The following is a 10142-nucleotide window of genomic DNA, read 5'->3' on the forward strand; positions in this document are numbered from 1 at the left end:
TACAAAAAACCAAGTGCGTATTTAGAGTGCGATCAAACCTGGTGGAGCATCCTGTGACGATATCTGCATCACCAAGGCCAGCTGCTGTCGTTCTGACATGGGAGCTATGACCGGAGGCCTGAGTGCCCCGTCGGGGCCGCGGCCGGAGCCCCGCGTCCGCGACGACGACGGCATACTTCCAGCATAACCACTCTCCTACGCACAAAACACTAAAAGTAATGCCACGCAGCACAAATCATTAAAACTTCTTCTAAAACTCCGCCAATTAAATTGGTGAGCATCAGTATTATGTACCTTACGATTGCCAAAGGAAACGCCGTCAATAGAAATAATTAAAGTTCTGTAAAAGGTATAGACAATGATAGGAACACATCAAGTGTTCAATGGTAAATTTCAACAACACAAAAATATAACTGACTCGGTTAACTTCAATAATTTTACCATGAACGTCGAACAATCAAAGCAAGAAAAAGAAAGACAAGACGACAAGACTGACTTGAAACTCTATATACAATACAAAGTTGTCCATGGTTTATTAGGGAGGACCCACTATGTGGATGATTTTACATATTATTACCGGTTTATTCGTTCCCCTATTTTGTCTTTTTTTCCCTAAATTGTGTAAATGATTTTTTCCTTTTATAATTGATAAATATAGTTAAAAGTAAAGTCACTTAATGTCGTATACACACGCCCATATTTTTTCAGATATTATTCGTATTGGTATAGCTTTCATGCAAAGTTTAAGGGTAGTCCAGACGGGAACAATTTATTTTTCGCCAATCCGATGATCAAATCAGGTGGTGTGGACGCCGATTCGACCGCCGATTATGACCGATATATAAAATGGAGGTGTGGACGCAAGAATACCAACAGAGATGTTAGATAACGAAGTTTCGATTTTCATGTTTCGCGATAGACCCTCAGATTGTGGTAGTGGCGCACCCTTCGCAGTTTCGCGTAATATGCCCTATAGGGCATGGAGACTATATAAAGGAGCCAAATATCTATGTATGAAAAGTGTCCATCAAAAAACAGTAATTAGGAGGCGCCACCATACACCGAAATACTACCAAAACCAACCTACGTAATTTGGTCGGGTTATTTGTTGCCTTATATGGTTCATGTTATACTCATGTCCCAGAGCCTAACTAGCGCCACCGGAGAGATTAGGAACTATTATTTAAAGCTGAAAGCGGTCACTTTTGCAACAATTCTGCCATAAGAGATTGGCATCCTTTCTATACCATCCATACTATAGGGTATTTGTCTACTAGTCAAATCAGTATCTTTTTTCGAACTATCAAAACGATTTTGCTGCTATGGAATTTGTATGAAACACTAGCATGTGACGTCATAATCAAATTACCTAGTCTTTATAGTTTTATACGGGTTTTAAAATAGAAATTGTGGCTAAAAATAACTCCTGTCTACGTTTCCCTATTAATCTTCTGGTGCTTTATTTCATGCATGGTGTAAAATAATTTATTTTAAATACAATCAAATACCCTATTGTAGAAATTTATTCAGGGCGCCGTCTGGCGCCGCGTCCTTAAGGTTTAAGGCAAAGAGTATAGTAAGTACATAGACCATAGACCTAGCATTACATAGACCAGCTATACGCGTGCGCCCGTAAGGGATAGACATAGATGACGTCATAAACGTGGGGATACCATATTGGTAAAAATTACCCCAATATTTGATATCACGTTGGGGCGATTACCATGGAGGCAAAGTTAGCTTGTTTGACGGTATTAAAAAATTGTTAAACAAAATGTCAATGGGTCGTTCTTTTTAGGCGTATAAACAATGAAATACCTCTTATAATTCGCGCAGGTGGTACAAAACTAAACATGTTTAGTAAATAAAACGTAAAATAAAATGTATTATGGGTTTTAATTTAAAGAAATCACAAATCGCAATCACACCAATTAATGTACACCACTTTTAATCTTCACAACATTTGTTTATTTATTTTTTGGAATTAGAAGTACGAAAAAACTTCGAGGTCAAAATTACCCATAAAATTATGATATTTTCATCTGGTATCCCTAACATGATTGTTATGCAGCTAAATTATGAAGAAGTTTAAAAATGGCTGACCTCCGACTTCTACCTACCTACGTAATTTGGGCGGATAATTTTACAAATAATTGTGATATTTTTATTGAAATCGTTTGATTCTACATTGCTTTGAGTGTAACGTAATTTTACGATGTTATTCTCACATATTGCGTTAAGAGGAAGGTGTAAAATACCGTACTTACGTGTGAAAGGTTATGATCTCATATTTTTGCTCAGAGCGGCTATTACAGCCGATTACAGAACAATTCACCAGTATTTTATCAAAGTTCAAGCATTCAAAACGCTAACCATCACTATATTTCATAAGAGAAAGCACAATTTCATACAAAACAACAACAATTAAACAAGCAACGAACAAACATGACATGTCACGTACTTATTTGTTTGCCACAACCTCGGTTGTGGCAGCGGTGGAAAAGTGAATCTATGACAAGGACAAACAATAACAGCGCTTTCTCTGCTACTCCTACTGAAAGATACATAAGACTATCCCGTTCGGTCATTTTCCCCCACTCCTCATGACCGATCCAGTTATACTAGATTCATGACATAGACAATAGACAAAGTATATACAAGTAGTTATAGACATGAAACCGAGCGACCAAGGAGGGGTAAGAGCTCAGAATAATAACTAAATATTATTCTGAGGGTAAGAGAAAGACATATTCATGTATATATTTTAAAACTGACTTGTGAAATTTAATCTTACCGAAGAAGAGGCAGTATGGCCTATGGTCTTAGCCTGTCCAGATGGACGAATAAAAAAATTAAAAAAAAACAAATGGCACGCGATGACGTTTGGTTGGAGAGGCCATTAATGTCAGTGTCAGAATTGTCAGATTCAGTTCGAGTTCCGATTAGAGGTTGTCAAATAGAAACTGTCGAGATAGAAACAGTGAAAACCGTTTTTCAGTAACTTTTTCGATTGTGCGACTAGTGGCTTAATGATACAGTATTGAGCGTTTTGAATTAAAATGTGGCGGCCAACATTTACTTTATTTCGTAAGATAATCATACCGTCTCTTATGGAGAATGCGAAATTAGCAAAAATATATTACTCTACCAAAGGCCGGCTCCCACGGTCTACAGCACAAATAACCTTAATCGGTGCGAGTGTTGGGGTCCTAGTCGGTGCAGGGTGGGGTGGCTATACACACTATAAGATCAACGCAAAAAAGCAGGTGGCTCCCATAGAAAATCAACAATATCCATTTCTTAAGGAAGCACCGAAATACCAAGCTCAGTACAAAGTAATTTTGTTATTTCGTATTTTTTATTTATATGAAGTTTTGTGATTTACTGATCTAAAGTTAAAGATGAAATCAAGTTCGCAGTAAGCCCAATAAAGCTTGTTGTGTTGTGGCCACTTAGACTACAATATTATTATATAAGTATATATACAGTTTTAAAACAGTGATAAACTTGATAAAATATATAGCTTCAATCTAGGATATTTCATGTGGCAAAGTCAATGCTATTCTATACAGCCACCAAATGGGTATTAAGGATGAACATTCTCTTTACACTAAAGTGTTTTGTCTTTGATTTAGATGTTGCTATAAAACATTATTATTACTATAACTCTTTTGACTTATCTAAATAAACTATACACATAAACACATTGCTCGTATTCCTACTTACTGATTAAAGTTACTTTTAACAGAACCTTGTTATGTGTGCTTGTCCCACTGTTTCAAATCAATAGATTCCCTTGTATTTGAACTTTTCTGTAGGCCCTCTTGAATATATAGACTATATGTTTATAGACTTGTCATCTACAAGTTAGCAAAGTGTCAGAGTTGGGCACATAAGACAATTTTAATATTTTCAGATCAGTAACAACTTGGACACTAGTAACTTACAGCTTGTACTATTTCAATACCGCACCTGCCCATTCTGCTGCAAAGTGCGCGCATACCTTGATGCTCGGGGTATCAGTTATGAGGTAGTGGAGGTGGATGCTGTTCTTCGACAAGCCATCAAGTGGTCAGGCTACAAAAAAGTTCCTATTCTATTAGCCAAAGTGGATGGAGGCTATCAGGTATTTGTTTTTAAAACTATATTTGTCTTAATATTTTGATGATTCTTTATAATGTTTTTTTTTTTTATATCTGCATTTTTATTGCTTTAGCAACTGATGGACAGCTCAGCTATAGTATCTGTACTGGAGACTTTCTTGAGAGACAAAAATTGTCAACTGCAAGATGTAGTGAAGTTCTACCCTGTTACTAAGTTCCTGAATGACCAGGGCAAGGAAGTGACTGATGTAACAAACAAGTACTTTATAATGCATAATTCTGTTGTCTCTGATCAAACTGAAAGAAACACAGAAGCGTAAGTTATTAATTTTTATATGTATGTTATGTTTAGTGTATGGACAGGTGGTGGATTTATGGACAGAGAGGGCAATGGAGTCGCCTTGCTATACTTTATGATTGAATGAATAACAATTAAATTATTGATTTCTCTAAAACATAGACTTCTTATTCAAGCAGTGCACATTTTTTTGGAATATAAATATTAAATTATTTCTCATATTATTTCTCAATTTAATTAAGTCAAAGGCAGACCAACATATAACACAAAGTATTAAATAAAATAAAAAAGCCTTTATTTTCTAAGCACTGAAATTCCCTAGTTACATTACATATATTGTATAAAAAACATTTTAATTGAAATTAGTTTTTTTTTTTTTTAAATATTCTTGTTTTGTGCGTTAGACCCCTTCTGGGTGAAGGCCTCCTCCATCGATTTCCACTTGTCTCTGTCTTTAGCCATTTGGATCCAGTTTTTTCCAGACGTTTTTTTTGATGTCTTCGTCCCATCTTGTACATGGCTTGCCACTACGTCGTTTGCCTAGAGGGCCTCCCGATTTTGTGATCTCAGTTGTCCACCTAGCATCTTCGAGTCGTGCCACATAGCTGCCCATCGAAATTTCAATTTTTTTGCACAAAGCATCTATAGTTTTTGTTACACTTCTTATTTTAGTGTGCCAAACTTTCTCAATTTTTTTAATTTTTAGAATGCTGCGTTCCATGGCTCTTTGGCATGTAGTGATTTTGTAAATTTCCATGTCTGGCAGCCATATGTTAGGCGCGGAAGTATGCAGGAGTCCATTATTTTTCTTTTTAATTCAATTGACATATTACTCTTTAATATTTCTTTGTAGCTCCAGAACTTGTTCCAGCTTTGTCGTGATCTTCTTTCTATCTCAAGCTCGTTGTCAGGCCTATGGAACTCTCCGCGCGAGCTCGGATTTATACCTGCGAATCGCCTCCCGTTCACGGTAGACAAGCAAGCTAGTTGGTTGCCGCACGCGCTCACGAACGCACGTCACCGCGCGCCGCACTGGCAATTTTTACGATAGTTACAAGCTACGTAGGTACTATTTCTTTAATTAAACATGTAGTATTTATTACGAACAATTTATAGTTAGAAATAGATAGCAAACTTAAGTTATTTTGGTAAATGTTTATTTTAACGACAGTAAGTTTTTAACTTTACACCGGAAACTACCTACTCATTTATACTCTGGTTATAATTAATTACCTGTATTCATGGGTTCTCTATTTATTTTATTTTATTTTATTGTGTAACATTAATCTCTATCAGGTTTAAAAGTACACGAAGTTTTAAAAATAATTCTTGCTGGGTTCATTGCGCGGTTTATAAAACGCCGTAAACACTGCGGTTACTGCAGGGACATATGACCTTTTAAAATGACTATTTCGCCAACACTAACGTATAAATGAAATATTATAATTATTGGAACTTAACTTGCTTATTATGTATATTATAATCACTAAGAGAAGAAAAAAAATCATACATTACATAAAAGAAAAACAGTTTTATTTAAATGATTAATATACATAATTTAAGATTCAGATTATATTTTATTTCACTCTGCTGTAAGTAGGTGTATCATTTCTAAGCGTCGGCAACCCTAGCGTTGTGCCGGTGCGCGCGGTGCGGGGAGCGGCGCGCTGAAGGTCACTCCATTGTATTTTTGTGTAGGTATCAAAACGGTAGGTATTTGCGTTTTCTTTGAGAGATAAGAACTATTATATAATCTGTGTCGTTGTTGTTGCTTTCAAATCCGATTTTCTTGCCGAGATAGATATACTGTTTAACATACTGTACTGGTTTATTTTCTAAGGTGATATTTTTCTTTATCCTGTTTGTCATGATTTTGGTTTTTGATAAGTTGACCTCCAAGCCTACTTTTTTACTAGCTGCTTGGATTGTTTCCATCATGTATTGTAAATTTGCACTTGTTTCAGCTAATAGGACCAGATCGTCTGCAAATCTTAGATGTGTAAGGCATCTACCTTTGATTTTTAAGCCATATTTTTTCTAGTCTAGTGGGCTTATAACTGATTCCAGTACAGAAATAAATACTTTTGGCGATACACAACAAAGTAATAATAAAACAAATATTCTACATGACATTAAAGCTCTCCAAGGGGCCTCTACGTGTTGGACCTATATCCCCACGCAAGCCTATCAAAAGACCGGGATTTATAGGCCCATGAAATCCGAGGAGAAACAAATATAATAAACAGTTTTCTAAATTGACTATATCACATTATATTGTAGAATCTAAGTAATTGGCCAGTAATGAAGGTCGTATATAGTTAGGAAGTACATCAATTAAGTGTGAGAATTGAAAAAGAAATAGAATAGCATATGTAAAATAGCATTTCCGGTATACCTAATATTAGATTTTATAAGTATATGTACTTTTGCTCCCACTCATGTCGGTCACACAAGTAAGAAGGCAGGTGCTAAGTTCAAACACGTCAAATACACCAACCTGGACCAGTGTATGACTTCATTCCCGTCGCTGTCAAAATGGCTGGGCCATGGTGCGCTGAGGCCAAGAAGCTGGTCAGGGAGATTGGGCGCCGGTGAGGGACAGAGGCTGCGACCCCGGGCTGGATCGTACCTGGCCCAACAAATATTCTCAGCCATTCAGCGTGGCAACGCAGCTAGCATATTTGGAACATTTGGGCCAGGTAGGGAATAGTTTTAGGGCTTAAAAGGAAATTTTTGATGGGATTACTTGGTTATTATTAGTAAGTTAGTAAGTAAATATTCTTTATTGTGCACCATAAAGTTAAAAAAAATACACAGAAAGCGAAACACAAGCTTAAGGCTATTAGTTATATTATTAAGTCATTATAGCCTGTATTATATTATAATATATTTTTATACATCAAATCCGTTGCGTAGTTTTAAAGATCTTAGCATACATAGGGACAAACAGCAGAAAGCGACTTTGTTTTATACTCTCTCTCTCTCTCTTTAGCCTTTTTCTACCCTTTGGGTGTAGGCCTCCTTCATTTTGCGCCATTCGTCACGGTTCTGTGCGACTTGGAGCCACTGCTTCCCCGCAGTCTTGATGTCGTCGTCCCAACGCATCTGGGGTCTACTTTGAGGACGCTCTTCCCCCCATGGTCGCCAGTGTCGCCACTCGAGTAGTCGTTTACTCCACGAATCGGCCTTTCGTGCTATATGACCAGCCCATTCCCACTTCAAACTGGCTACGCGTTTTATAACATCATTGACCATGCATTGACCTTGCTCTGTTGTCTCAGCCATTCATTTGTTTTACGGTCTCTCAATGTGATCCCCACCAGTTTTCTCTCTAACGCCTGCTGGGCAACGCTCAATTTACGTAGTATGTCTTTGGTGAAAACCCAGGTTTCAGCTCCATAAGTGAGAACAGGCAGGATACATTGGTCAAATATGCGTGCTTTTTGTTCGGCCTTAAGGTTCATTTTGCAGGCAAACTCGAGATTGGAATACGCTGCCCAGGCTAGTCGTACGCGTCCGTTGATCTCATTGGTTTGGTTCTTTTTTCCAGTCACTATCTCTATTTTATATTATACTGTACTATGTTTTATACTATGTACTGATAATATATATTATTGTAGTACCTAATTATCAATAAATTTATAAAATATATGAATGTCATATAAAATTTAAATTTATTCAGTCAATCATAAAAATATTGTAGATAATAGCCGGGTCCACACATAGCGAGCATAGGCGCGAGGCAATTTCCTCGCGCGCTAAACGGCCAGTGTAGACGTGCCTCGGCCGAGGCGTGCGTGTTGTATCGACATTTTAGACGTGCCTCGTGCGCGCCGCCTCGGCCGAGGCGCCCGAGGCACGTCTACACTGGCCGTTTTGTGCGCGAGGAAATTGCCTCGCGCGTAATGCTTGCTATGTGTGGTCCCGGCTAATAACGACTACATTTTCTTTGTCCACAATGTCACTACTTGTCCGTACACTACTCGTAGTTATGTTTATCCAATGCCTAAGAAGGTTGTATTTGTTTAGTTATTTGAATTCCATATTTATATTACCAACCGCTCAATAATATTTTTAACAATTGTTTTGCTCATAAAAATCCCTCATACTTAAAACTTTGATATAAACATTACGTCAAACAGGTAGGCAGGTAGCTTTGTTGTATTCACTAGCTAGTCAATTAGTAATACTAATAATGCTGTTATAGGTATTTGTGCTACTTACTTCAACTTAAATCATAGACACTTAAACTGGCAAGTTGTTCCATAGACAAAATGGAAAATACGGAATCTTATTGTTTCGTCATTATATTTTATTTATAGTGAAGAGCGAGAATGGCGGCAGTGGGCCGATCGTGTGCTAGTGCACACCCTGTCGCCCAATGTATACCGAACAGCAGGGGAAGCTCTAGACACTTTCAAGTGGTTCGAAGTAGCTGGTCGCTGGCGTGAGTCTTTCCCTGCCTGGGAGTGCGCTCTCATGGTCTACGGGGGAGCTGCTGCTATGTGGGTTATTGCTAAGCGACTCAAGACAAGGTAGGCTTTATAATTTTGGTGCAATACATATAGTGTTTTATATATTTCTCACATACTACATTATCTTTGTACCACATTCAGTTAATTTAGTTTTTGTGACCCACAGGCACCACATCAAAGATGATGTCCGTCAGTCACTGTATGACGCTGCAAATGACTGGATGGGGGCAATTAGAAAGAAAGGCACTAAGTTCCTGGGGGGTGGCCAGCCTAATCTTGCAGATATCGCTGTGTATGGTGTGCTGAGCAGCATTGAAGGGTGCCAGGCGTTCCAGGAGTTGAGGAGCCATACAGACATAGGGGTGTGGTATGATGACATCAAGAACTCAATAGAACGAAGACAAGGAAAAGTTACGTCTGCACTGACACAAGCGTGAACATTTTCTTGTGACCCTTACCTGTTGTATTGTTAGAGTTGTGTTGAAAGATAGAGATGTGAAAACTTTATTTTTAAAAATAATTAGATATTAGAAGCGTTTGCGAAAGTTTGTTTACGTATGAGTTAATTATTTTAACGTCACTGCTATGCATAATTATTGTTTGAAGCTGTCCTAGTAGGTATGTACTCCTAAATTGGACGAACGCCTTCAAGGTATCGCGTTTGTATAACGATTAACGAGTGACCTATGATAACACTTAATACTTACACTAATAAAGGCACAATTCCCAGTTACGTGCATAGTCTGTTCTGAGTGTTGTTATTCATCGTAATATGTTGATATTTCTATAAATACTTTCCATTTATAATATAAATAAAATCTTTGCATATACATATAGATAAACTTCATCAGGTCATCACTACATAGTATAAAACAAAGTCGCTTCCTGCTGTCTGGCTGGATGGATGTCTGTCAGAAATTTTGTCAGCAGCATTTTTGATGACACTTCAAATATAAAAAAAATGTTCTGAGTGTGATTATAAACATTTTAGCAAATAGCACAATCGAATTAAGTCTAACCTCGAAATCCTTCCAAAGATATGAAATTTGGAAATGTTAATTAAAGGTATCTTTTTCATGTCCACACTATTTGACATTTGGGGACCTCGAGGAATCGCAGCCATCTTGGAAAATGTGTACCATCCTGGAGAAATTTAGACTTAATTTGATTGTGCTAAAAGGCGAACATAAAAATAAATGATTATATAACGTTGTTTACACTTAAGTTACAACAAGCTCAAACCTTAACCCAATACACATTAAAACC

At 37.3% G+C, this 10142-nt stretch overlaps 2 protein-coding genes across 5 annotated transcripts in view; one reads left to right on the forward strand and one right to left on the reverse strand.

Moving 5' to 3' along the window:
• The window catches only part of LOC134754203 (ankyrin repeat domain-containing protein 11-like), a 37786-nt gene extending 37321 nt beyond the window's left edge, over positions 1 to 465 (reverse strand). For 2 of the 4 annotated variants that reach the window (XM_063690363.1, XM_063690362.1), the window contains exons 1-2: positions 295 to 465; positions 39 to 195 (exon numbers count right to left, since the gene is read on the reverse strand). In XM_063690363.1, the coding sequence (XP_063546433.1) occupies positions 39 to 174 (136 nt within the window). In that variant the 5' untranslated portion in view covers positions 175 to 195; positions 295 to 465. The remainder of the gene's footprint in view (positions 1 to 38; positions 196 to 294) is intronic. The other 2 variants (XM_063690365.1, XM_063690364.1) reach the window with 1 other exon arrangement.
• A 2499-nt stretch (positions 466 to 2964) lies between these two features.
• LOC134753866 (prostaglandin E synthase 2) lies at positions 2965 to 9624 on the forward strand. Its single transcript, XM_063689821.1, has 5 exons — positions 2965 to 3335; positions 3917 to 4126; positions 4217 to 4419; positions 8724 to 8936; positions 9043 to 9624. Exons 1-5 carry the CDS (start codon positions 3060 to 3062, stop codon positions 9311 to 9313), a joined length of 1173 nt encoding a protein of 390 aa, XP_063545891.1. The 5' UTR covers positions 2965 to 3059; the 3' UTR covers positions 9314 to 9624.
• Positions 9625 to 10142: the final 518 nt, after the last annotated feature.

This window comes from Cydia strobilella, chromosome Z, assembly GCF_947568885.1.
Source record: "Cydia strobilella chromosome Z, ilCydStro3.1, whole genome shotgun sequence".
Lineage (NCBI taxonomy): Eukaryota > Metazoa > Arthropoda > Insecta > Lepidoptera > Tortricidae > Cydia > Cydia strobilella.

Coding starts and splice junctions, on each gene's coding strand:
- LOC134753866 (XM_063689821.1), top strand. CDS start 3,060: ATGTGGCGGCCAACATTTACTTTATTTCGTAAGATAATCATACCGTCT. Junction 4,127..4,216: donor AAGTGGATGGAGGCTATCAG/GTATTTGTTTTT, acceptor TTATTGCTTTAG/CAACTGATGGACAGCTCAGC. Junction 8,937..9,042: donor GCTAAGCGACTCAAGACAAG/GTAGGCTTTATA, acceptor TGTGACCCACAG/GCACCACATCAAAGATGATG.